The sequence below is a fragment of the Xylocopa sonorina genome, chromosome 1 (genome assembly GCF_050948175.1).
Source record: "Xylocopa sonorina isolate GNS202 chromosome 1, iyXylSono1_principal, whole genome shotgun sequence".
Classification (NCBI taxonomy): domain Eukaryota; kingdom Metazoa; phylum Arthropoda; class Insecta; order Hymenoptera; family Apidae; genus Xylocopa; species Xylocopa sonorina.
The window spans coordinates 17,168,232-17,196,181 of record NC_135193.1 but is presented as its reverse complement, the minus strand read 5'-3'; the positions used below and the strand labels follow the sequence as shown (position 1 = coordinate 17,196,181).

The 27,950-nt window shown below is 50.7% G+C and overlaps 1 protein-coding gene across 3 annotated transcripts in view; it reads right to left on the bottom strand.

Moving 5' to 3' along the window:
• Window positions 1–21,963, bottom strand: part of Tn (tripartite motif containing protein thin) — a 41,590-nt gene extending 19,627 nt beyond the window's left edge. The window contains exons 1-3 of one of the 3 annotated variants that reach the window (XM_076903856.1): window positions 21,868–21,963; window positions 18,866–18,971; window positions 665–846 (exon numbers count right to left, since the gene is read on the bottom strand). In XM_076903856.1, coding sequence (XP_076759971.1) covers window positions 665–844 — 180 coding nt within the window. In that variant the 5' untranslated portion in view covers window positions 845–846; window positions 18,866–18,971; window positions 21,868–21,963. The remainder of the gene's footprint in view (window positions 1–664; window positions 847–18,865; window positions 18,972–21,867) is intronic. The other 2 variants (XM_076903841.1, XM_076903847.1) reach the window with 2 other exon arrangements.
• Window positions 21,964–27,950: the final 5,987 nt, after the last annotated feature.

Below are 27,950 nucleotides of genomic sequence, written 5' to 3'. Positions count from 1 at the left end.
GTCGTTTCCGCTGCATTTCCTCGGTTTACCACCTCGCGTCGCCTTACTTTCCTCTCGATTTCTATTTTCCCGTGGTTGTTCTCGAGGCTATCATTTTAGTAGCGCGATTCGCGTTCGCATTCCTACGGGGTTTTGAGCTTTCCAATTAAGGTCAACCGACGTCGAACGGTCGCGGTTTTCGGATGGTGAAAAAGTAAGAGAAACGATCCGCGCGGAGGCGTCGGTACGAAACGCGGGACTCGATCCAATTTCACGAGATCCCCCGTAGATTCGTCGTTGAATAAAGATGAGCCCACGCGTATTATACCCGGTTAAACGAAACCGGGTTCGCGGGTATATATTTAATTTCACGGACGTGCGCGTACGGCGTTATCGTTCGTTTCGGCTTTGCCTCGAGCGGCGAGCTCGCGTTTCTTCCCCGATCCAACGCTGACGTCAAACGAGCCGCTTGACGTCGCGCGAACCAATTTTAATTCCGCTGATCGAACGAGTTTTCCCGTCTGAGAGGAAGCGCGATGCTAACCTTTACCATTGCTTTTGTTTCCGCGAACTTGCAGAGAAACAACGAAAACTCGCGGACTCGCGCCTGAAGGAAAGTAATAACGTTTCGCGAGACGCGGAAGTGGTTCGCGTGTAATCGCGGAAAAAGTTAACGCTTGCTCACCTGATAAGGTATACGATGTTCCGCGCGGCATTCTGGACATTTCACCTGTCGACGGACGTAGTCAACCAGGCCATCCATGCACGGTTCCATGCAGAAGCTGTGCTGGCACGGCAAGAGCTTCGGGTTCCTGTACCGGTCCAGGCATATCGCGCACGTTAGCAGTTGCTCGAACTGCTCCATGCCTGAAAGCACAGAGAAAACAACTCGTCACTCGTCGGTCGTCTCGTTGCTCGAATCCTAGTTTATTTTTGAACGCTTGAAAAACGCGAAACATCCGAGACACACGGAGCCAGCCCGAGGATGATCTTGTTATATTAAAAGAAATTCGTTTCAGTCGACACGCGTCACAGGTTTAATCAATTTCCTGTAAAATAACCGGGAGCCTTACGCCACTATTCGATATACCGAGTCATCCTCGTCATAGCTAATAAATAGTCGAAACGTGTAATCCGTAGCCTGTTGCAATTCGAGATCGCTATTCTGCCAAGTCGTTATTCATCGTGTCCCAGGGTTCCCTACGAGTTATTACGTCCTCCTATCGCGAGTCAACCGACGAGCTACCAGAGATAAATCGCGATCCTTTCGTCGTTCACCCTTTTGTGGCAAAAGGGTTCGATCTGACTTAACGAAGTCTCGTCCCGTGGTCCAACGAGACAATGCCAAGTGGTTTCGAAAAAGTCGTTGCTCTTCTATTTCGAGGCACGGTGTATCATCGACGGGACGTTGGTGCTCGAAAAGATGGGTGAACTCCGCGAGTAACGTCCTCGCGAACTTTGTACGTACGTCGCGAGTTGGAACGATCCCGCGATTTGGCCAACGGTTTGGCGACGCGATCGCTGTTTCATATCATTCTCGGTCGATTTATAGCCCGGATTTCGGCACAGAATGATCGTAAGCGGAGTCTACCTTGGTCCGCGTGCGAAACTCGAATCCGTAGATCGCTAGAGTGTCGTATTTCGAGCCAAGCAAAATAATTCGTACGAATTTCCATGAAACCGCGAGATCTACTCTCGATCGCGCGGCCTACGGATTCGATCAACGTTCCAATAATACACCCTCGTCGACTAGAGACCTTCGAACACCGATTATCCTAAACGTTTCGAAATTGTTTCTTATTCAGATTTTCCGTGGAAGATCGCCGTCTCTCGCGGGTCATTAATAAGCGTAGAAACGACCGCGTGACGCGTTCAACTTTGTCGTGAAACGAACCGTCGCGCGGGAAGCCTCCGGCGATAATTTATCCGGCGGCTCTGGCTCGTCCTCCGATCGAGCCTCGAGAGAGAGAGAGAGAGAGAGAGAGAGAGAGAGAGAGAGAGAGAGAGAGAGAGAGAGAGAGAGAGAGAGAGAGAGAGACACCGATGAACGCGGGTGGGTTAAATTTAAAATCCGGCTACACGCGCGTAGAACCGCGACGAAGTATCGGGGATTATTTCGAAGCGTTCGTTCTCTCGGACACGCGGCCAGAGCCAAAATTCATTGTCGGTTTCGCAACGGGCAGGATACTCGTAGGCAGACGCGGTTCGAAGGCCGTGCCAAGGGCCGATCGGGCTCGCGGTGTGACTCGCCGCGCGGAAACCACCGGGAACCGTTAGAAGGCATTGTTATACTCTTAGACGAACCACTTGTTGATCTTGAAGCGAATTCTAGGGTGCAACAGGCGGCTAGACGCCGGTGGGTATTGTATTAGCAACTTTCAGGATGCCACGGCGGAGGTACTAAACGGAATGTTAATCCTAGCAGCGAACCGGAAGCTTCGCGGCCTCCAGCATTGGTGTGGATCTTCGCGTTGCGTCGATCTCGCATGTTGTTATCTAGCAACGATCGAGACCGAATAACAGATTATTTGGCCGGGCGTCAATGTTGTTTAGCTTAACTCATTGTTTTCGCAAATGACTAGCCGGTTGCTCGGAATCGGTATCGAGATCCAACGCGGATGATATTTTTGGCGACGATATTTGTTCAGCGGGCAACAAAGTGCAAAAACAGTGAGCTGTTCTTGATCGCGGGGAAATTTCGGTGAAAAATAGAAAGACGTTCCGAGAACGGAGGGGGACAAAGAGCGGAGCCGATCTGCGTATCGTCGGGGATCAAACGCAGCACGAGGGACAATGGAAAGTCGCCGCGCGCGAAGTTTCTAGTTTGATTTCGAGAGCTTTTCCACTTGTCGCGATTTCAAGGTCGCGAGGGAAGTCCTTTTTTTAGCAAGAACCGCGAGTACAACGTTCGTCAGGTTCCTCGAATTCACGTTGGGCGGCGGGGCGCGAGACGCGGATGCACGTGGCGCGTTATTATTTTCGCGCCAACTAATCGAATGGCGTCGCGGGCTGATTCAGCTTTCTCCTTTGTCTGGTTCGAGCCGAAACGAAAGCCGTGGGCGTCGTTTCGACCGGCCATCGCTCGAATCCGACCCCGCGTTCGCTCGGTCTACTCGCCCCATGCTCCTCGGCTAGATGTAGAAATCGCGTGAAACGCGATACCCTTTGCTTTATTTCCAACGATTCTTTGAACCCCGGTATACGTTGAGAATTTGTCAACCGTCGGTCTGCGTAGCCTCCGTCCAAATCGTGACGGTGCGGAATTTATTCATCCGAACGAGGGACGCATTCTGCTCTAACGATCTCATATTTTCGTCTCACGCACGTTGAAAGATGCACCGGCGCACGTGGACGTTCCAAATTTTCTTGGTCCCGCTGGTTATTCGAGGATATCCCGATTCGCGTCCGATAAGGTCGCGTGGCAATTTTCCGAAAGTTGTCAGCATTTTCGCGAGGCTACTCGAACTCGATCGATCTGTTTACGACAGGCAAAATGGTACTCGGTTTATCCAGTATTCGCGTAGCTCGCATACGTACCCAGAGAATTATATGTTAAACTCTCCTCCGTCTCTCTTTTTCCCCTCTTCGATCGCGAACTTCAAAGCGTCGGCATAAAACAAATTCGAGTGGCTGTCTCTCGATCGTGGAAGAAAAAACCAGCGGCTAAAATGAACGAAGCGGTAGGTAGGGACGCGAATGAAGAGGACTCTTTTTTCTTTTGTCGTTTTTCCTAGCTCGCGGAGAACGGACGAAGTTTAGAAACGTGCACAAAATGCTGAATTCACACGCGACACACTCTCGCGGGCGCGCTTCATCGATCCGTACCCCTTCGGTTAGCCGTGAAAGTGGATCGCGATAGACGCGGCACACGCGATGCGATGCTGCGCGATCGATCCGCGGTGTACTGAGCGGCGCGGATCGGCGTGCTTCTGGAATCGGTCGGTCCAGGGTATACTGACACTTTTCGACGTCAGTGGCCAGACTTACGCTAGCGAGGCGGGTGCTATACTTAGACGGAGACCTTCGATTTCCGCCGGCTCGTTTTTCGACGAAAGATCCACGCGAGGAACTCACACGGACGCTTAGAATTCACGCACGCGTGCGTGTTCCACGTCGGACTCGCGCGTGTCTCGACGACGATTTCTCACTGAACGTATTGGCCGCGGAATCGAGCAACCGTTTTCGATTGCGAGACAGAGAGAGAGAGAGAGAGAGATACGCGTGCGTGGGAGCGTGAACGACCGTGCGAGAAGCGACAAAAGAGACCTTGATACAAATATAACGCATTTCTGGAGGCATCGTTTTGAAGAATTTTCCAATTTCTCACGAGCAAACGAACCGCGGACGCGAACTGTCGAAGGACTGTGCGGTGAAACGTTTCAATAAGATGGAAATTGTTGACGGCGAAGGGACGGCGTCCCCTGTAGAACAGTGGGAAGCTTCCAATTTCATTCATCAATCGCAATTAAATTCCCCGGCCGAAGTCGTTGTCAACGGCGGAGCAGAATTCCCTGGTCGAATGTCGTTCACTCTAAATTGTCCGCGACAATGCCGGATTTGATTTCTAATTTCCAATTGTCCGTTTTGTAGCCGGGGACTGCCGGTCCCGGCGTAACGAGCGGCATTTAATAAACCGTTCTGTTTAACGCCTCCATTAATATGCATTTCGGCGTTCCGCCGCGGGGATCGATGGAAATTCCGATTCAATTTCCTGTCAGCTGGCCTCGTATCGGGAATCGATACGGAACAGTGAAAGTGGACCGTCGGCCATTGTTATTTTTCCGCGTCTTTAATTATCGTTCCCGTTTTAGATCCCGTGCACGGATATTTGTCTCTGTTCGTCACCTCGTGATCGATGATTTATTTATCGGTACGCCAACGCGACTCGATAAATTTAGACGATGCATTCATACCGGCCGGTCGCGCGGATCTTCGCGAGCCCTCGTCTCCGACAGCGGAGTATTTTCGCCTCGTTCTACATCTTATTGTAATTGCGATTCTACTCGCGATATCGTAATTATCTTATTCCCCTGTATTTAGAGGACAACCGACGCGAATCGACGAAACGATCGTTACGAACGCGCTGAGCGACGAGCGGTACGAGACGTTGATCGGGAATCGCGAGTTAACCCGTTTACCGTGATTAAAGTTAAAACGATGCAGCGACGTGCACGGCGTCAGTCGTGAATCGATATCAATTATATTCAATCTGGCAACAGGCCAAGCGCACCGAGGCCAATATTAAAGGCTAATCCCGATGATCGGATACTGTTACGCAGGAAAATTTTCGAGGGCTGCCGAGCTCGATGGATTCGCTTTCCATCCCCGTGTACGATCATCCGGAAAAAAAACCATCCACGATGCACCAGTATGACCAGACATTCCTAGTAGTCGGTGATATCGAAACGCTGCAATAACATTCCTTTCGTATCGATTTCGTTGCCGGTCACGGAATTCTTGTCTCCTCTCTGTCGTCTCCGCGTTCTCTCAATTAAACCCTCGAAACGACCAAAGAGGAAGACACACGTTTCGAGAAGACGAACGTTGTTACTCGCGCTTCCTCGAAAATGGTAGAAACGAGGGGCGCGGAGAACGGAGTGGATGCTCTCAGGGGGACGAGGGCACGCGGCGCGATGTACCTTTGGGCGAACGATCGCGGGGCTTCGATTGGGAAGTGAAAAAGTCTTCGTCCAGAAATAGTGGTACTCGTGAGAACGTGTACCCGATCGTCGATTCTATGGTTCTATTAGCGTCTAACGTCTGCGTGGAAATCCGCGCTAAAGATAGCCGGGCCCGTTTCGGTTCTCCAGCGCTGCGTTTTCTGATGGCGAGCTCTCGGAATGGCCACGGCGGTACGCTGCTTTTCTTATCGACCCGAGCTTTTCTCTCGTCGGCAAGACAGCTTTCTGCGCGGGTATTTACCGGGTGGCCGTTTCGAACCGTCGAAAAACTCGGTCGGCGGCCGGCTCCGTCACGTAGTCGATAACTGGGAATTTTCTTACCTAGTGGTGGCACTCTTGCCACGGTTAGAGTCGGGGGTTAGAAGAGGGTGTCGATTTAATTAGACCCATTGTCGCTTAACGCGGTCCGCTATTGTCGACGCGAAGCGTCGCTCTTTAAATCGCGCTGCTTCTCCTCTGCTATTCCGAATCGTATACTAATTTTAAGTCGCCGGACAATGGAGAGTAATCGGCGCGAAAATTCTTGCTCAAAGAAAACGGGAGTATTGTAACGTGAATCGGTTCCATCGCGAGCGAGACGCGATCGAGCGTACCTGGTGATTCGCTTGCAAATGAACACGATCGTTAAATGAAAATTGCTCATAACGCTCGCGGAATTCCATTTGGCACGGTGAAAAATGTACGCGGGGCGTATCCGGTCGCGTTTAACGCGCGACACCGCAATAATAGATGTATTATCCGGCATAAAAGGGTTACCACGGCATTAAACTCATTGTATCCGCATCGTTTTACCCGGCGGTTCGTTCGTATTAATCGTATCGCAGTGCGTTGATCGATTTAATTGGCCGCGTCACGCACGTGTAACGTAATTCGTATCGGATTGATCGAACGTTCCTGTTGGCCGCTGTTTATTTTTGTCCTCGCGTGGCTCATTTGTCGATAAATTCCACTGAATCGAATTTTTTCGACTGAATTCCCCCCCCCCCCCCCCCCCATTATACGCTCGAAGCTTTGTCATCAACCGTGACGGCAGGATATAATTATCCGCAGCGAACGAATCGGACGCGGCCTCTATCTGGCTGTTTTCATTGTCGCGATAACACGCGTTCATTATGGATCATTAAATATTCCTCGCGGCTTGCGAAACACTGACGCAAAACGCTACTGAAATTCCGAGGAGTTTAAGCGGGATCGGCACGATTCTCCCTATGAATTATTAGTCGAACACGTCCCTAATAGGTAGCGGAAAATCGAATGCGCCTCATATTTAATGAAATTCGTCATCAGCGTCGGTACTTTCGTCGAGTATTCTTTTTCCAATTAACCAAGCGCCAGAACAGTTTCGAAACGGCGTGCCATCGTTCGTTCACCGTTCATTTTAATCGATTCCCGTCGGCAGCGAAAAAATTCCCAACACGCCCCTCGCGCTTTGTAGCCCTTTCGAGCTTTCTAATTGACAAATGCCCAGCTAAAATGCAGTCCCTATCCAGGATAAATCCGTATGAATTTTTCCACTGTCAGCCGACCGGCTGGAACTTTTTTCACCACCGGCTCAGCTCCAACCCTCGCTTTCCGCCTCGCTCTTTCTCCCCATAGGACTTTCCCGACTCGCCTTACTTCCACGCTGTTTTCTCATCCCCATCGTCGCGCGAATCCTCTCCGCCCTCGCCCTTTCTCCCTTCGTATTCGACGCGCGTATCGCGTTAATGGCGACCTGTACTTTCTGTTTTTCGACGGCTCGTTTCGTTTCACCGATTATCCATGAATTTTCATCGCTGTACAGCAACGCCGTCGTTAATCTTCCGCGCGTACACCGCCGGTTCCCGTCGATCCACGATACTTATTCTTTCCACGTACGTGGCGGCTCCTGGTTCGATATTTCCCCTGATAAGCACCGTTTCGCCGGTTTGTCTCTACGGGCAGTTCGCTCGGCTAATCCACAAGCGAAAGTTCCACGGCTGTTACAAAGGATAACGCGTTAAACAGCAAGCCGCGGCGCTTTTTGTACGATTAGGTAGTTAGCGCGAGGGGGCACGTCGCGGGCGTATAAAATTCCGAACAACTGTTCTCGAGCGCGACAGTCACGAACCGCGTGTTCATATTCGCGTGGCGCACCTGAGCTACCCGTAATTACGTTGGAAAGTTTCGCCGGTGCCGTTCCGTTTCCACAATCGCCTACATTTTCTGACAAATTTCGTTCAAATAATGACATTTACGTTCTTTCCCCCTCGCCGCCGCCGGAGATTCAGCCGTGTGCACCAGCCCCGGGTTAAACCACCCGCTAATTTGCCCTTCGACCGTCCTTCCTCCGGTATCAACCGCGAAAGTTCGGCATTAAAATTGTCGCAGTGCTGGTCGATAAAGAACCTCGGCTCAGAATACGGATAGATGGCCCCGTGGCTTCGACTCGGGGACAAGATAAACACGAGTTACGCCCAGCTTGTTTCTCCTCGGTCACGCGAATCCATTCAACTTCGGGACGAATGAGCAAGGTTTTACATTCGAGGGTGGTGGACGCGAACCGGCCAGATTGCTCGAGGCACCGCGCGCTATCATCGCGCAACAGTCATGCGACCGGAAAATGTTTTATTAGAGGACCCTCGTTCGTGTTTCACCTCGGTTACGTGCTACGTGCATCCTCCTCCGTTTCTACCCCCTGTTAACAGCTAAGGCCACTCGATTCGGTGAAAAATTCTATCGCGAGACGTGAACCGAATCGCTCCAGCGTTATTCCCCCTCGATTATACCCTGAACTCTTCTTTCGCTCGGGCGAATAATTTATCGAGGCATCCGATACGTGTTCGAGGGTGGCCATTGTTCCTCGTTTAATTCGCGTCGATGTAAGGAGAACGGCGCGTCGATGAAGTGCGTCGGGAAAGAACGATGGCCGCTCTGATCACGGTTTCATCTCGCGTACATCGTCGCGCGGGGGTAGTGATTTAGTAACTGTAAACGTAGCGTGGTTTCTAATGAAAGAAACGAGAGGGAGGATACCCTGCGAGAAAAATGTGGCAGGGTCGTGTAACGGGACCGTCGGGGCGCGGCTTAACTTCCTGTTATGTCGCGATCGCACGAAGACACGGGGAATCTCGTTTGCGTTAATCTAGCGCGATATATCTACTCGGTGCAGGAGAATTTCTTTTAATCATCCACCGTTCTATCCTACCTGGCAATTTATTCGAGCGTGATCGAAAAAATAACCGAAACTCGACAAAAGCGAGCACCGTGCACTTCCCGTCTCGTGACACAGCGCGCGACCTCGACGCCCGGTTACAATAAAAGGGACCTTCTCTTGTTCCTTCCTCCTTTTCACGCGAACGGTTGATAACCGAGGTCGGTGGTAATATTTTAAGGCACGTCACGCTGTTTTGCGCGTCCACCCCCTCTTCGAAGTCATCGTGTCAATTTAAAAACGTCCCATCGCCATCCCTTTTTTTCCCTCGCCCCTTTTGTATTCTTTCTGCCTTCTCCTTGCCACCTCGCCGTCTCTCCTCCGCCCATCCCCCCGGATTTTCCGCCATTATTTCTGTAGCGATGCACGCGGAAACCAACGGCGCGACCACCCGCGTTGTACATCACGGGGCCGCGACGTCCACGCGAAAAACGATATCGCGCCGCGACGATTAAAGCGCGCGGAACGAAGATTTGCGAGCTGCGCCTCTGACCGCGACGATCCCGTCGCAATAACAAAACGGAAAGATTTAAGGCTTCTTTGGCCGTGTTGTTTATCGCGTTAGAGGTCCGTTCTTCTGCTGGCAGCGGTTCAACAATGTTTGCTCGCGCTCTTTCCAGAAAATCGAACAAACAGTCGCCGGAGAAAGTCGCGCGTGCCCGGTTTCGCGGGTTCGGCGGCTCCGCGTCGATAATAAATACATATAATTCGATGCGAGTTTGGCGAAAACGAGGGCCACGCGGCGATCAGGTCTCGTCACTAAAGAGACCGCTCGTAATGCGCGATTAGAATTCTCGTCAGGGTTTCAGTGATATTTCACGAGCGGTGTTTCTGATTCGAGCAGGTTGAATTATCGTAATTTCCCGGGCGAAACAGTGTCTGCGCCGAGGAATTTATGCCTTCCTCGAGAGGCGAGAAGGAGGACTCTATGTTGCAGGCGTTCATTTTCATTGCTCGGATGGCTCGTTATCGGTTCGAAGAATTTATCGCGTAACCCAGTTCTCCGCGTATAATAACGGCGTCGCTTTAAATCGACTGTCTAGTAAATCGTTTCGCCGTTCAACGAATCCCGAAGCGGGCACTGACTCCGCTCGCGCGTTCAGTTTCTCCCCCTCGAACCAGTCCCATGCTTGAGCGCGTAATTACAAAAGATGTTCCAATATTGACATCGTCGGACGTGGTCGACGTCGACGAGCCTCGAACAAAGGGGGATTTCCGCGTACAATTTCTGGGAAAATCGTCGCCGAGTTCGAACTTGAAATTCCGGACAATAGACGGCGAAAGTTGCGGGACGATATTGCGAAGTAATACGCCGCCTCTCGCCTTCTAACCGCGTAATCTACGGCCCGTCCTTTACGCTCGATGCTCGCTTAACAACGGTTTACGGAACGATGTTAAACAGCTTGGTGATAAAACTTGGTAAAACTAAGTTCCAGCCTCGCCCCGGGGACGACGCGTTAGCCGTCCGGCAGATAGAAACTGCCTGAAAACATCGATTGATCGCCGGTTACGCGACCGTAACTTCCGTTCGCCGCTGGTAAACCGTGAGCGTGGAATTTAATTAACGGGCCGGCTCGAGGAGTCAATTAAAAATTTCTCGCAAATTACGATTCCGTGTTATCCTCGTGGAAGGTTTCACGTATGACGGGTGCGCGAGGCCCTCGGTCGGAAGGGCCATCGAGTTCCTGTTGCTCGGGGTACACACAATTTTCTGTTTCTACGCGGTTATTCTCGACTTATATTTGACTCGAGGGCGCCTTATCTCGGAGTTTTTCAATTAATACGGTGGCATTATGCGAGGACGGTCTTTATTCAGCCCGGGGAGAGAAATGGGTCGTAGGTCGGCGATGCCCGACAATGCGCGACTGCCAGAATCAGAACTATGCCGAGTCAACAAAGAGATGATCATCGTGCTTCGCATTGTTAATCTTAATTAACGCGCCGTCGTAGATCAGGAACACAATATCGTAAGAAGTCCACGCGTTTTATTCGAACGAAATTGCGGGACAGGGTTCTGAGTTTAATTGGACGGGGTGGGCTCGTTCGCCAGCGAGCTCGAGACTCGAGGCGTTCTCGAATCAAATGAAATCTTTTTATTTTCCTTGAGAGAGGGGAGGTGGCTGTCGGAAAGCTGACGGGGACAATAACCGACGACAAAGACGTTGCCTTCCCACTATTCACTATGCCACGCCGTTGACCCTTTTGTTTCCCCATCGATTCACTTTGCCTGGCCTTTCTTCGCCTCGAGACAAATCGGGCTCTTCGTTAACGAACCGGTCGATCGAAGGATCCTCGATCGAATCAGGATTAGAGGGCGAACAAAAGATCCTCGAACCCTGTACAACCCTCCGGTGGTTGTAACAACATCCGGTCCAAGAGCCGCGAACATTTCTGCGGCGAGAATAAATAAAATTAAACAGTGTATCCCTTGTTGCCCTCTTCCCGTCTGCACCCCGAAGAATTCTCTTAATGCGAGGCAATAACGCGTCGTTTTAATGCCGTCGAGTCAAAGGAATTGCTTCCCGTACATAGAACGCGATCGTAAAATAGGAAGCTCACGGGCTCACAGCCCGCAGTCGGAACTGATGAAATTTCATGGGGAAGTCTGCACTCGGATACTCGCGGTGCCAGTTTAACGCGGCCCAGGGTGCTCCTTACGCGGTATTAATTCGCCGAGAACTTCCGAAATGGAGAACTGGCGAGAATTCTGACGACGAATCGGCACTTTTAGCGTCGAGCGACGCGCTCGAAGGGTGGTTTCCGAGCGGAGAGCCGCGGAAATAACAGAGGGCAGCCCCGATTCTTCCGAAGAGGCCGCGTTAAGTGAACACGCGCTTTGTATCGAGCGACGGCGTATTATTTCCAAGCATTTTTACGAAAACTCTCGTGCCGTGCTAAGAATGCGCCGCGAGTTTCGAAGAATAATGGGGGATGAATAACGCGGGGATCGCGTCGAGAGGGCCAGTCTCGTCTTCGTCTGGCGCGAATGCTCCTCTTATCGTATCCACGGAAAATAAGAGACATTCGGAGGCGGAAACCGTTGCTGCGAGAACGCGCAGAGACGAAGGCCGTGTCGTCTCGACGAAATGATTATGCCAGCAGGTTTCTACGCCGCAGCCTCGGTGCAGCTTGTCACGTTTAACTTCGTCTCCTTTGAACGCACCGTTGGAATATCGATTTCGTGCTCGAGATGCACGAAACAGTACCTCGCGGTGCTTTCCTACGCGGCGTCAGTCAAATTTTTAACATAGTTTTCGAAAGGATTTGATACTTGACGCGTATATAACAGCAAGTTTCGCTCGCGGATTACTTCTTGTCCAAAGTCGCGATGGTTATCCTCCTTTTAGCCAAAGTTGCTAAAGTTGTTAAAAAAGTTGACGCACCGTGAGACTTGCGAGGTGAAAGTTCGCGTCGAGAGGGAACGAAGAACGCGTACGATTAGCGTAGAATTTCTCGACGAATCTGGGAGTCCGGGGACTTCTTTCGCAGCGACGTGGCGCAAGATTTATCGCGACACCGGAAGGCGAACCGATATTTCGGTGGTAGTGCGCGTTTCTGCGGCAAGCCGTGGTACGCCGCGGCTCGATACGCTTCCAGTTTCGCGCGACGCGGTTAATCAGTTAATTCATTCTCCCAATTGACCAATTAACCCTTCTAGTAATTGGCGGCAGGTCGTGGTTTTACGAGAATAATAGGTTGAACGAAGCGCGTCGCGGCGATACGGGTCTCGTTTTCTGAATATTCTCTCTGTGATTTGCATGATGAGCGGAAGTAAGTGGAGCAAAAGGGAATCGAGAATAGATGTTCATCTCTCCTCTCTCTCTGTCTTTCGATTTCTTCATAATCTTCTTCATTAACGCCCTCCGATCGAGATCGAGTATCAAACCTGCTGGGAAAGTGAGAAAGCCTGACTCCTCGCGAGACTTTCTGACCGATTTATCGCAACCGCATTAGAGCTACGAAAGCAGGGGCGTGTAATTGGAGTAGACGAAAAAAATTCTGGCCGATATCGACAAGAAGGTCTCGCTAATGATCGTAGCTGCTCTATCATTAGTTGCGTCGCGTTATAATGTGGACGCAGCCGCGGGCAATTCGTTATGGAGCCCGCTGCGTGGGCTGTTCGGCGATCGAATCCGCGCCACGGTTGAATCGCGACAACGGATAATCGGTGAATTTACGAATGCCACGGTCATTTGCATCCCGCCGTGCCGCTAATAGGACTAATGGGATCGGTTTTGTACACTTTCACCGATGGTGATTGGCATTCGGTACTTATTTCCTGTTCGACGGCGAAATACACCCGCCGGATTCGACCGTTCCGCCCTTCGCGTCCATCGTGTCCCGAGCGAGACTCTCAAGTTTTCGAACTTCGAGCGACGGATCGACGCCGTTTTTATTTTTCATCGTCGATATCAAATTTTTCGGGGGCCAAAAATTGGGTGATGCAATTTTTCTCCGTTCGCGTTCGAAGTTTCGAGTCAAGTTGCGTTACGTCGAATTAGCAGAGGTACGCCATACGCTCGGGCAGTCGGCGTGCACAAAGCCGATCGGTGCAACACGTTCTCGAGACTGAATCCGTGTCTAACGGTGCAGTGGACCAGTTTAAATCGGCCGGCCTGCCTAAAATTGGATCACTCCACCGACAAGAGCCGAGCGGATAAGCTCTCGCAGCGTTCACTTGGTTTAGTGCTCTTTCAACGCTTTACTCTTCGTCCGTTCTTCTACCTGGTCTTCGTTCCATTCCGTTCCATTCCGCCTCCAGCCTCGTTTCCGGTGGTGTTGCACGCGTGAGAGCGCCGGGAACGCCCGGTGGGCTGCCCCAGTGGAAAGGGTGCATCGCGGACTAACGAGGTACAAAGTGCAGCTAGGCACGTAATAAATGTCCTCGAAGAAGAAAGAGGAACTTTCCGCTCGTACCTCTCGCGACACTCCGGGTGAAAAAAATCTGTAGAACCGGTCCGAGATTATCGGTGGACGGGGTGGGTTGGCTGGTCGCGCGCTCGCCCATCGACTTCGCGATACACAGGACACGGTGTCGTTATGCATTATGCAGTTTCCTCCCGAATGTTCCATCGGTGCCGCTTCATTTATTCATGCAGATTGAAACGTTCCACGGAGCTTAATCGTACGTAACTGGTTGCGTTTAGTTATTTCGCCGATTGAAATAATTAATTTCCATTCGAGATAGAGGGCGTGCCGTTCGGAGTTAATTAAACAATAGAAAGGCGTGCACGGAGCCGATCGGTTGTCGAGGGTACAGGAGGAGGAGAGAGAAAAAAAAGAAAAACTGGGCCAGTGAATCACGGCGCGGGAAATGAGACGGGCGGTTAAAGCGAGCAATTTCACCGTCGAAAATTACAAACGCGCGTAGAAAAAGATACGGCGGCTGGAACGAGCGGCGATAAAGCTAATTAAACATGTTTGTTAACAATTACCGTCGGCCAGTTTAGAGATAAAACGAGGCAAACACGGCTGTGAGCGATGAAATTGATGTAAAGTTACCCGAAGTCGAATTAAACAGCGCGAACGACTGTTCGGTAACGATTTTAGTTGTACCGATTTGAAAACCGTGAAAATTTCATTTACCCTTTCGTATCGAGTTAATGGGAAACGAGGAACGATGTTTCCGAATAAAAAGCAATTCCTCGCGATGGATCTGAAAATTGTAGAACAATACGCGATCGATGTCGCGAGCGTAAGAAATAGGACAGAATTTTGAGACGCGCTATCTTTTTGGTCGCTGAGCAGATCAGCAGCCTCCTGTGGTTACAGAAAATTGCATTCTATCGCACCGTGGCTCACGCGGCGTCTATTTCTCAGGCGTCTCGATGTATGTAGGAAATTAGTAGATATGACGGACGATTTATGGGAATCGATGGATAACGCTTCGCGAGATTTCTATGTTTTATCGTTCCAGATAGATAAATCGTCTTTGGCAATAGTACTAAATTACCACTGTAAGTTACCGCGGTATAACCCATTCAGCATCGATGTTTCGAACGTTTCTTTGGTATCGAAGGAGGGAAACAAACCATCGGCATCCATTTTTTGACGTTGATGCATACGCACGTTCGTTCTTCCTGCGTACGGAGTTCCTTTTCGAGCGAAAGGAATCAAAGCGTTTGTACGATTCCTGCAGCTAGGCAAATGCTCGAATTTCCATGACAAAGGACGCGTTTCTCGAGGAACGAAGAACCTCGAGGATCGTTACCGCGCGAGTGTCCGAGTTTTATCTGCACGCGTTCAACTTCTGATCGCCACGCCCGCGATCCCGTTTCCTCCGCAGATTTATGACAATGTCAGTTTCCCTTTCCCGTTTCCGATTTTTCGCGTCCGTCGGCTCTCTCGATCAGCTAAAAACCTCGCAAATTGCTAAAGGGTTCGGAAGAGATCGATGTTAGAACGTGTCCGCGAGAAGAACGACTTCGACTTTGTAAAAACCAATTTGAAACACAAATAGATTCTGTTAGAAGAGGACCGACCACCCCGTCGGAGATATTATCGACGATCGGACGGAGGGGTTGGTTGAAAGGGTTTCATTCATCAGCGGGGATCTCGTAATTATCAAACGGAGAGCTCACAGGAGGCTCTTTAACAATTTAAACGACCGGGTACGGTCTATGCCCGGTGACGTTCAGCTTCCCGAGCGGAGATAATGAAAATCAAAAGGGGTTTCGAAATTATTTCTGCCGTCGCTCGTTCCGACGCCATAAGAGGGTTCGTTCCAGTGAAACACGCCGTTAGGAAAACGTAAGCTCATTAGGGAATGATTATCTCAAAGTAATCGTCGACTTCGTTAAGGTAACGACGTTTTCCGCGGGCTCTCCTCGAGAAAACAGAGAAAAATTAAGAGCCCGGGCGTGAGTCTGTCACGCGCGGTTTAAAGGGCGTTGCGAAGCGGCGTCGAAGGATCGGTGGATCGCTGAGACGCGAGACGAACTCGTCGGAGGTTCGTCGACCAGGAATGTGTCTTCCTTGATGAAAAATGGATTTTCATTTGTACGACTGCGTCACACGTGTCCGCTGTAAGCATCGAATACAAGCAATTCATTTTTCTTCCGGCGTCGACTTTTGCTGCGCTACGTCGCGGATCGATCTAATTTCTCTCGGACCAATCCGTTTTTCGCGTCTGTCCTCGGCGTTGAACAGTGATTTAGGGGATACGAAAGAAACACAGCGCACTCTTCTTGATCGACGTCGTCTAGATACGATCAATTTTTCGAAAGATATTTAAAACGATGAGCATTCCTTCGAAGCGGGTATTTAGCGATCGTGAAGATCGACGGGGACGCGAGAATTGTTTCGGACGAACGTGGCTTCGAATTGAATCGCTCGATTCATTAATTCCTGACGGGATCACGGCCAAGTATTGTTCGGATTTACGTGTTCAAAATGCTCCGCAACGCGACGCGAAGCTTCAGTCGCGTCCCTCGGGACGTGCCGTTTCGCCGGCCGTTTCCTATTTAGCATGTAACAGCCAGTGTCGTTCGCGTCGAAACCCAGCTTCGCGGTGCTGTTAAAAATTGTTCGACAAAGTGCATAAGCGTGAGCGCGGATAACAAAAGTTTCGCCTACGATTCGAAGGGTGACCTACATTTCGGGGTCCCTTTGAAAATAACGCGATGGAAAATCCAATCTTCTAGTGAGATGATCGAACAAGGGAATACAAAGGGGGGAGCGGCGGGAGCTTAAGAAAGGGCGGGAGACAAATATCGATGCGGCACCGTAAAAATCTAATTCGAGGAACAACCGAAACGCTTTCCGAATTTATATCCGCGTGGATAGCGTAACGATCGCACGTGACTTTTGACGTATCGGGCCGATTATCAGTTTAGAATTTATTCTTATCGAAGGATGAATGGGTTCGATATAAACTGTTCCGGGCCGGTCACGGATAACGAATGTACGTCATTGTTTAAATCCGAATTGTAGATTCCTGCGTCGGTCGGATGACGTTTGTCTTTGCAACACTGTGAATTTATACCCTATCGTACGTTATCTCGCCCGGTCCCCCGTGATAGATGCATTAGTCGGCCGATACAAAAGTATTCAATGAAACAAACCATTTGGACGGGACACCGGTTATTTTGTTGTCCTGCTTCAATTTCTTTTTGCCCCCTTTTAATGTCTCTCACTCGCAACTCGTCCGGCCGGTTAAGCGAACCAGAAAAACTGGATGAAACTCGAGGGACCGTTCGCATTGTAAGGCGGAATTTCCTGCTCGAGACAGAGGCGGCGGAACAGGCATTAATTAGTGAAATGAAACGCGGCGCGTCTAACGGCGCTAATTTGCGGATAGCACCGTCCGAATCGCGACTCTTTCGCGCGCGCTTTTTCTCAGCCTGTTTCGTTAACGACGACTTTCAAATTAAACGCTCGCTCGTCCCAGCTTTTTTTTCATTTTTCATCTCCTCCCCGCTTTCTTTGCCGGTGGCCGTCCAATCCCCGTCGCCCCCTCTTCGCTCGCGTTCCGTTCGCACGGATGACGAGCCAAAATTTCGCTCGCAGCCCCCTCTCTAGCCCGGTAACTAAGTTTTTTCCTGCCATCGTACGAAATTGCTGCTCGTTGATTCCTCGCGAACGAGCTTCCACCGTCAAGTGATTTTCCGCTCTGGCCCGAGGAATTTTTTTTTTCACCAGAGACCGCGCGCGCGGCCGCCGCGTCGACGTTTCGCTGGAAATTACTGTTTCACGCTGCCGCGAGATTTGAATGCGCGCCAGTGAAAAGGAGTAATTAGAGTCATCTCGTTCCAGCGAGTCGAATAGGAAAGAAGGCGCTTAACGCGAGTGGAAATTAATTAGCTGTTCATCTCGATGGAATAGACCGCTGTTCTAAATAGAAAAATTACAATCCCACTTCGCTGAAAGAATGTTTCTCGTTTGATTTTTAAATTACCGTAATCACCTGTTTCGTTTCGCTCGTGAACGACTCGCGAAAGCCTGTCGGCGAACGTGAAATTCGAATGGGAATTAATTTGAAATTTGAGGTTCGAAACGATTACGTCTCCTTTCTGAGGATAACAATTTCCGAAATTGTCGCAACGAGATTAAAACGCGCCGATTAATCAAGCGGCTGGGCACTTGGTTGAAAACGCTGTTCCGGCCGAAAAAAAAGGATCGCGCGGAAGCCCGCGATCGGTTTAAACGCGCGGAAAATATTTCCATTCGTTGTCCCAAAGCGATTTATTGTCGGGCACGTTCGAAAGAACGCAAATTTCGCGAACAGACGATAATTGAATTCGTTCGGAAAACACCGTTTTTACCAGCTCAATTTTACAGCCCGCGAACGCGTCCCCACGGCTCCTCGATAATGTTTTTTAACCCGACGCTCGCCATTTCTGGCCGGCTCGCCGGTATCGTGTTTATTCGCGTGGTCGTTTTTAATTTCCTGGATAAATCGTCTAATCGCGTGCATCGACGGACGAACGATTAAACGTTCGATAGAGGCGTTTCTCTCGTCCGTCGTTTCCTCGCGTCGAACAGATTTTTCAACAACGGTGTAGGAAATAAGTTTGCGGCGAGAAGTTAGCGCTACTAGAGGATCATAAGCCTCGCGAATGAAGATCGATTGGCTCGGATTCATTTATTCGCCGGCTACGATCTTAATAGCTTGGAGAAGGGAGCCACGCTATCATTCTGGCGAACTTTCGGACGTTTCTTTCGTCGAGAAACAGGCCACTGATAGGGATCTAACGAGAGATCGGACTCGTCCAGATTCCCGTCAGGGTCCCCCTTCGATAATCCGCGAAATTTCCATCGGCGTCGATGATCGGTTCGGGGCGGGATTTTCGCACGGCAAACAGTATCGAAACAGAATCTGATATTCGTCGTTGGGCTCTAATAAAGGTTCGTTAAAATTCCATTTTAGTTGGGTAAATATTTTTTCAACCGGAATCCCCTTTCAGTGAATTTTTAATTCACAATCATTCGAGCAAACTGATCGGGGCTGGATCGAAGAGCGAGTGCGAAGCGTAAGTACCGGTGATGTTAGAGTTTCGGGGACGAGAACGGGGCAAAGCACGATGGTACTTACTTGATAGATCGACCGCCTTACGGCGGCCTCTTCCGGTTAGGGGCCCTCTCTATGGGGGCCCCAAGTAGAAACACTTGTCGATCACCAATATCCGGCGCTGTGACAGCTGGAAATCAAATCACCACCGTTAAACGACTCGTCGCGTGTGTACACCGGACGGCGACGATCACATAACCACGAATCGGCAGGCGAGGAAATTGGGAAACCGTGGTTACTGTACTACACCCTTCCCCCCCGTGAGGTGAGGTTGCGGTGGTACGGTTGAAATTCGTAGGATCGTAAGAAAAATGGCGTCAAAGTTTCTTCTCGAACCCCCTGTGTAATGGTCGAAGTGGATCGTGTCGGTGTTTGGGCAGACGGCGAACTGGACCCGAGTAGATAAACTAAACCGTCGGTCGGACGCGGTCTCGAGCGGTGCCACGGAAGAATTCCTCGCGATCGCACACCGAACATTTCCAAAGGCAGCTTGTTCGTTAATTACGTTATTCCCGAGCCAAGATACCCGTGTCGCGGTTAAACAAAAAGTTCCCTCCGTCGCTTTTACCGGAGGGTATCCGGCGTGAAAATCACTTTGCCAGCGGATTACCGGTAATCCAGGAATCATCAATTTCCCTGGTGAAAGAGCGGGAGGAACAATCGCCACGTGGGGAAAATCTCATACCCTTTTTTTTCCGTCGCTTTAATCGCGCCTCGTCTCTCCTAACCTAGAGAATCTTTCTTTTGTTTTTTTTGCCCCACCCTCCGTGGCATATATTTTTAATCGCTTCCTCTTTCTCTCTGTCTCTCTCCTTCCCTCGACTGTCGGAGGCGCCGGCGGTCGTCGTCGTCGCGCCACGACGGTTTCCCAATTTAAATCGCACGCCGGATCGATTCCGTTCCGCGAGATCTACGGCACGATCGTTTGGAAAAAGGCACGACGAACGTTCGAACGATGAAGGGGGACTGGGTGTCGATTGGGTGACTGCGGCGGCGGCGGCAGCGTTGGAGGGGAAGGGCGCTGGGGGTGGCGAGCGATGGGACGTTGCACGGGGTGGACGGAGGAGGCGGTTCGGGGACGAACGGGCGACCGTGACGGCGAAGAAAAAGCAGAAAATGGAACGGTCGCGTCGCGACGGTTGATGAGGATCTTTTCTTCGTCGGCACGGCGCGCGGTCGCGGAGAGAGCGTTGGAAAAACTGTAGCGAGAACGAAGCGAGTAATTGGACACCGGCCGGCCATATTAGAGCACGGAGAGACAGACGGAGATAGTGGGATCGAAGGATGGGATGCGAGAAACGCGGAGAAGGAGTGGAAGCTGCGCGAACAGGGATAGAGAAAGGGGGAGAACTAGCGAGCGCGATGTTTGGTGGGGGTTAAGAGGGACAGAGGAGATCGGATCGAGATCGGGCGAGAAGAGAAGGTGGTCACCGGAGGGTTGCTGTTTCGAAAAAGAGAATCGAGACGAGGCGAGAAGAAGACGAAAGAAGAAGAAGAAGAAGAAGAAAGAAAGAAAGGAGGAAAAAAGAGCCAGCGAAACGAGGCGAACGAAGAAACGTTGCGCGTGAAAAAGTTTTAAGCGCACACCGGGCACAGGTGACCGAATCGAGTCGATCGTTGCGATGTTAACTTGCCAAGCGATACGGAAAGAGAAGTAGCCGTCCGTTTGCGAGCGCAAAGCTTGCCCGTCGAAGCGAAGAGGACAGACTTGTTAGCGGGCAGAAAAACGAGGAGGCGACGAGAGCCGGGGCAGAGGCGTGGACGTGAGAGATCACGGCGGTGATGGAAAAACCACTCCGGTGTCTCGAATCCGTGGTAAAAAGATTTAGAAAACAGTCTCGAGTTCACTTTCTACGGGAACGTCCGAAAGAGTCTGCTGCCACCGAATCGCAGCCGGAGCCTGCGGAGGCACGCGTAGAAAAAGAGGACGTTAATAAGTCGTCTCTGGAGAGAGCGGAAAGATCTTCTAAAATAATAAACAGCCCGGAGCGTGGCTCGCCGTGAACCAGCTCCTCCGCTTTGAAACTCTTGGAGCTTGCAAGGCTGTGAAAACCCCTCTGGCGCGAGGACGGACCGAGTTTCGAGAGATTCGGGATCCTCGAGATTTCCTGGGTCCCCTGCTCGGCGATCACGGAACGCGCCGCGCGAACGCATCACCGCCGTTTCTCCATTTCCCGTCCGTGGCTGCGGATTTTCGCATCGGAGACACGAAGAAGAAGCGTTTCCACGCCAATGGTTAGCGCGTGAACGAGCGTGCGCTCTGGGCGAGCGTGTGCATCGCCGGCGCTGTACCGTTTTAGTAACGGAGCGTACCGGTGCGCACCGGTGTGCATTATCTAACACTTAAAATTAGACGGCCGATGGCGGCGGCGAAAAGAGATCCTCTCCCGCGTCCAGGCCCTCGTATCCGATCGCGGATTCCTCGTCCCTCTCTCGCGCGAGCACACCAGCCCCTCGCTCTGGCTGCGATCCTGTCCGCGAATCGGCACACGAACCAGAGTAATCGGATTCACACTGAGCACTTCGATTCGAGGCGATATATATATTACACGGTTGATGGTAGTTCCTTCCGATCTTTCCCCGTTTCCTTTGCCCCCGCTCTCTTTTCCTCTATTCTCCTCTCTTTTCCCTCTCCGTGGTCCCTCCTTTCTCCTCTCTCGGCTCTCTCCGTTCCGTTATTTCATTTATATATTCATCCGTTTATTTTCGGTTGGCCGGTTGGTCGCGTTGGTTACGTTCGCGTTCCGTTTAATCAACAGAGTCCGGAGCAGAGGAGATTGCAGCCGGTAGCAGTAGAAGGCACTTCGCGGAAACTAGGACACCAAGAGATGCGATAACGATACGCGACTAGCTCCCGGCGACGGCACTGGACGCACGTATAGGCCCGCGTTCAACAACGATATTCCCCCGATCCGTAGCCACGCTCCTCGTCACCGTTGCCCCGCGAATACGAACGGTGTGTTGTGTTTTATCGTATCGATGAGGGGTGATAAGCTGCCGATTATACGAGAGTACACGAGACGCACCGCGTTCGTCCGGGCCGGCTGGCCGCCCGTCTCAGAGTGAATGTCTTATTAGTTATTTCTAGCCAGCTACTTCACCGCTCGCTCTCTTCCTCCTTCTCCTTCCACCTTCTCCTTCTCCTTCACTCGTCTTTTCTTGATCCTCTGCCCGAGCTTTTGCACCCCTCCTCCGCCGGCCCTCCCGCGTCGAACTGCTCCCGTTCCTTCCTCGATGCTTGTACGGGCGATCGCCGCGAACGAGAGAAGAACCCCGTGATCGCCGATGCGGAGCTCCTTGTCTCGCTCTCACCTTCAACCCGCTTCGACCCCTCGATTCGCGCGGATCCATCCACGACGACGACACTTTTCCCTCGATCACCGTCCTTGAACTCAGCCCGCCTTCCGATTCTTTTCACCCCCCGCGGTGCATTTCGCAAACGTATCCGCGTCACGAAATGAATCAGATCGGTTATTCGTAGCCGACTTCGTCGTATTCACTTCCACGTGATTTCTTCTCTATAGATCTCTACCTGGACTCTTCGATGAAAAGACTCCCAGCGCGAAACGACGTACCCGTTCTCGTTCGCTTTGATATCGCCGTCGCTTATTACGTTCGAAGCATCGATTAGCTACAAATTATCGAGGGTTCTCGTGTACCTTTGGACGGTCTTAACAGCGAGCTTCGCGACTTGTACAGGGCTCGAGCTCGTTAACTTTCAAATAACCGCGGCCCCTCTTGCGATCGGTGTCGAACATTTGCACCGAGTAATAACGACAAACGCGTTCGGAACTTTTGCTCGATTAAAGTCCCCGAGATTCATCGCGTCCCTTAGGAGATAAGCCAGTGGCTGGATCTTTTAATATTCCCGGCGTCACTGTTCGCCGGTACGCTTAATGGGGAAAACTTTTTGTATCAAAAGCGTCTCGCTTTTTCCCTATACTTTCATCTCCCTCCCCTTCTCCCGTCGATACCTTATCAACGGGACGAACGATGTTTTCCGCCAAACGTAGACATTCCATCGCACAAAAGAAACCGCAGGAGAGAAAGAGAGAGAGAGAGAGAAGGAGAGAGGGGGCAGAGACAGAATCGTTAAAGCGTCCGTAATCTATTGCCATCAACGAAGAAAGGACTTAAAGATGACAAAGTGGGTACTTGGTACTCGCGACTTATAGGTAGCGACTAACGACCCATCCTTACATCCCCCGTCCTTTCACAACTCCGCGTGTAATAAATGACAAAGTATCGTCGAGTTTCGACGAGGCAGTCCTCCCGCGGTAAGGAAAATTCATTCTCCTCGAAAGGCCGTTCCGACTGTCCTCCGCGTCCGAACGAATGCGCGGCTTGCGTAATTCATCGGAACGAGGGACGCGGAACGTACGCTCTGGCTGGCCGGCGGTTTTATTTTCAGTGACGCCGGGCACGGCCGATGAAATATCGCCGGTCTGCTCTTGACTTTGTCGCGAGGCTGACGCGACGATCCATCTTCCGGTTCGATACGATTATTGCATCGTCGATACGAGCTGCGAGCCACGCGCCGCGTACAATTTGCGGTCGCGCGTCGAACGCACCGGGCAGCCCCTCCGGCGAAATGACAGAGTCGTAATTAAATGTTGAATTATTATCGGCCGGACGGGCATCGCCATTAGCGCGAATTGTCGCGGAGCTCTGTTTCGCGTCCGCGGATTCGCAGGGCTTTCATGCGCCCCTCGTTCGACGCGATCGTTCAGCGACGTTGAATCGATACGCTCGTTCGTTTATAATCTCGCGGAGAACGGACGCCGGATGGAAAGTCTCACGCGCGTGAGTCAGTTACGTGCAAGCGTACACCCCCTAAAAATAAGGCGAACCGTTAGATGACCAACGGGAAGATGTAACGCTCGTGGGCCGCGTTCTAATTTTACCGACAAAACATCGCCGGCGATTAATGAAATCGCGAGACGCCTCGGAGGGGTGGTTTAAATTAACAAACAGAGATCTAGTTCCGCGTTCGTGGCTCCGTTCTTCCGGCGAGATCGTACGCTCTCGCGAAGCTCTCGAACTTTTACGCGACGGACCAGGTGTACGAGGCGTGTGTCGTAGCATTGATCTTGGCATCGAGAGGAGCGTTTCGTAAACGCGAGTCGTTTAAGGAGGCGCGTGAATCGCGTTTTTCATCTCGTTCAACGGCAGGTGAACGATAATTAATTGGAGATAACCGGTGACACGGGAGATTTTCCTTCACCGGGCGAGGGAGTCAGCGCCGGTAGTTTTCGCCGCGATAATAATTCACCGTGGTATTGATAAATGAACGTTTACGGGCCGCGGATGTTTAATCCATTCCGCGATATCAAGCGGCAAAGCGAAGGAAAGTTTCGTCGGCACCGAAATAATTTCCCGGCCACTTAACGGGATTACCGTTGCAATTTCGAGATGAAGTTTCGCCTACATAGCTCATTAGTCGTCTACCCGAGCGCCGTGATAAATAAACGAACGCAAGATGAGTCACCGGACAAATGCCTGGTTGTTTAGCGATAATCTTCGAAACGTTTCTAACCGAGATGAGTCTTCTCCGCTCTTTTGGAGAAAGCGGGCCGCTTAATCACCTTTAAAACACTTTTGCCCCGAAAAATCATCGACGCCATCGTTTATTCCATCCCTCTCGTTTCGAACAATCGAACGCGCGGCCAGATTCGATATAAATCAAACGAATTTCCCGTTAGAAATTGCCCGCGGGGTATAATTTATACGTTACACGCAGCTTTGACGGGATAAAAATTCGCAGCGGCGTGACATTCAATTTATCAACGACAGGGGAAATAATTCGAGCTCGAAATTCGACCGCCCCGTAATTTCCACGCGCCGTTTCGTACCCTATATTCTAATAAAGAATTAAATTCGAGCGTTTCCGGGGTGGAAATTTGCGAACGACACCTCGAATTTTATGGACAGCTCGAAGAATCGCGGGGGTGAGTATTCTTCGTCGACGCTCTTCGTCGAGAACGAGGAATAAGAAGGAGAAACGCGAGGAACACAGAGCTGGGACTCGTAAGTTCGGCGAGCGAGCGATTTGTAAAGCGGCGCGGCTAATTTCGCGTGATCGGTCTGAAGCGCGATATCGATTGCCGAAGATTGCGCTCATAAATCATCGTGCTTTTTTATCCGGGAATTCTCAGCCCCGAGTTTTATCGTCTGTTCGTCTGTCGTCGTCGGGATGATGAAATGAACCCCCTGGACCGCACGTTTTCTCCTCCCAACTGTACCAGCACGGATCCTTCGTGCTTCTCGAGAAATTCACGGGAAACAGGCTCGCGGATTTTTCTTGCGCTCGAAGAGACACGATCGTCGACCCTTTCGATCTAAACGAGAGGGCAAGGGAACTGCAAGAAATTGCAAGTCTAAAGTAAACGTGGAACTTGTAATGGTGCCACATAGAGAATATTCTATGGGAACCGAAGCAAGTCAGACACGAACATCCCTTGATTATCCATTTTATTAATAAATTACGGTCCATTCCAGGTCAGATGAATTTTGCGAGTCAACTGGTCGTCGCTTTATTTATTCATCTCCTTTCTGCTTTTTCTTTCTCACCCCTGTTATTTGTCTCGGTTCTTAAAAAGTATTAAGACGTTTCACCTCCATAAGTGTACGATCATCAGTTTCCATTCCCACCGGAGTTCCCGGCGCAATTTCGAGACGCGACCGTTGGGCATTGCTGCACGAATATGTCCACTTGGTATTTGTTCAACGTTAACCTGATGCACGAGGAGCCGAGAGAAAGCCCAGAGGTTCGAATCAACAAGCCGCGTTTACACGCGCGATCGATAACATTCGATCGTTCAAACAGCAATTTCTTCGTTCGTTTGCTGGCTGCGTCGTGTTTTCCATTCCGGAACGGTGTACCAGGCGGTCGACTGAAGAATGGTAGGGCAGGAAAGGTGGTTTCGTTCCGACCGGTGCCTCGAAGAAATTCTTTGGGAAATTGCATTTTTTCACGCGACGAAAAAATTCGCTCGGAACCAGTCGAGGGATAGTTTCACGTGGAATTCGTTGGTTGCGAACGAAACGACAGAAAAAGAAACGAGAGGGAGAATAAATGGAAGAGTTGTCGGTACCGTTCGACGGTCTCGCTTATGGTCGAAAGCGCTACTTGTAATTTAGCGTTATCCGCGAATGAGGAGGTCGAGCGCGGTTGGTTGTATTTTGAGAATTCGGGAAATTTACGGGTACCACTGGGACGAGACGGCGGATTAATATCGCGATCTAATTTCGCGGGGAATATCGGCTGGGTGTTGTTCCGTGATAGCGGGAAAGGGAACACGAGGAGGATGTTAATTATTCGTAGTTGCGTTCCCGCGTTAGTTCTCCCCTTCTTCGAGGAGTTCGCAGCTTCTGTTTAAAAGAATAACAACTTTTAATAACCGGCCAGGTTATAAAGACACGAGCGGGGGCGACTTCCATTCTTGCCCCGCCGCTTGGGAGATTCGTTAGCGGCGAGATAATTAACGCGGCGTCCTCCCATCGGTGTTTATTGGTATTAATAAATTCTCGCGGCCCCGTGATTTATCCGAGTTGATAAATTCGCCGCGGCGTGGAACATCTTCGTAATTCCCGCTCTATCCGGCGCGAGATCACCGCGGAGCATCCGAATTGTCACGGCCCTGGCTGCTATTTTTGCTATCGCCCCGCGTGATATTTATAACAACAGACTTATTTCACCGTCGACACGACTTCTATCTGTCGTGGAGTTACGGACCCTTGGATTCACGTCGGAAACACGCCGCCTCGTAATCGTCCGGACCATTTCTTCTTCTTCTTTCACTTTATATGGCAGCGCCGTGGACTCCGCTTCGAACGCGCGGCCCTCCCCGTCGCCGCTCGCATCGGGACGCGATGCATGATTAAAATACACGTAGAACGCGAAAGTAATATTCATTAAATATTCGTTTAATGTAATTTAATTATCATGAAAGCTTTTTCTCTGAAAGCGACGGATTAAAGTTCTCTCTCTCTCTCTCTCTTTCTCTCTTTTTCTCCCTTTCTCTTTCTCCCTCGTCGAATCATGTTTCCGTATCGTTAATTTATCGTCGGGGTAAAAATATCTCTCTTCTTACCGCGCCCTCCCTCGCGTTTCTCTGATTACCACGATCCCGCGACGGTGCTTTATTTTTAATTACGTTTCTTAACGTGCCGGGTACGCGCGGACAGATTTATGTATCCATTTCGCGATCAAAACGGATTAATGCCGCTGGGGAACAGACTCGACGATAAATTAACAATCGTAGGGTTTATCGAGCGCGTGTCCGTTCGCGGAAAATCGAACCGTTCGCCTTACGCGGGCGAGAGGCATAAAACACAATTCGCTACGATTTTTTTTTTTTTTATCGCTCTCCAAACTCGTGTTCGTCCGGTTCGTCGATCAGAAACACCGCGATCGTCGATTCGTCCGGTTATTTCGTCATCGAGGTTAACGCGAGCAAAAACTGGAGAGCGATCCTAAACTTCTAGCTGGTATGTACGTACAACCCAGGTAGATTTCCATTACCCTTAACGCTTCCACTATCGCTACACCGTGCTCATTGTTCGTTCTTCCCCGCGAATCAGATGGGACTTCATTAACGTGGATACTCGCAAATGAACGCTCGCGTAATCGTAAAGTTTCGCGATGTCGATCGTTGCTTTTGGCTGGGCCGAACAGTGCACCCATCGAGCGACGAGTGGTCGAAATCGTGGATTAAATCTGTTGTTTTTATTCATCAATTGGCTGTTTCGTCGAGTAGCCGTTTTGTCAGCAATTCCCATGCTCTCATGACAATAGCTTCGCGGCATGGTTATTGGCATCGTTAAGCATCCCTTGGTCGTTAATAACACTGAAACTTAATTATCCACCCATCACGAACTGGCAGACCAATGATCATCAATCTCGCAGCAAGCAATATCAAACAGAATATGTTAGAGGCGAACGGTTACGTCGTGAATCGAGTGCCCCATAAATTCGATCGTTCCGTTGAAAATCGTCTTGACCAATCGTCCGTTTGTCACGGCTGGTGTATCGTGGCTCGATGATTAATCAAAATTCCTTCAGCCGTTGACCTAGCACGCGTGGAACGATCGTTCATCTTTTCCAACA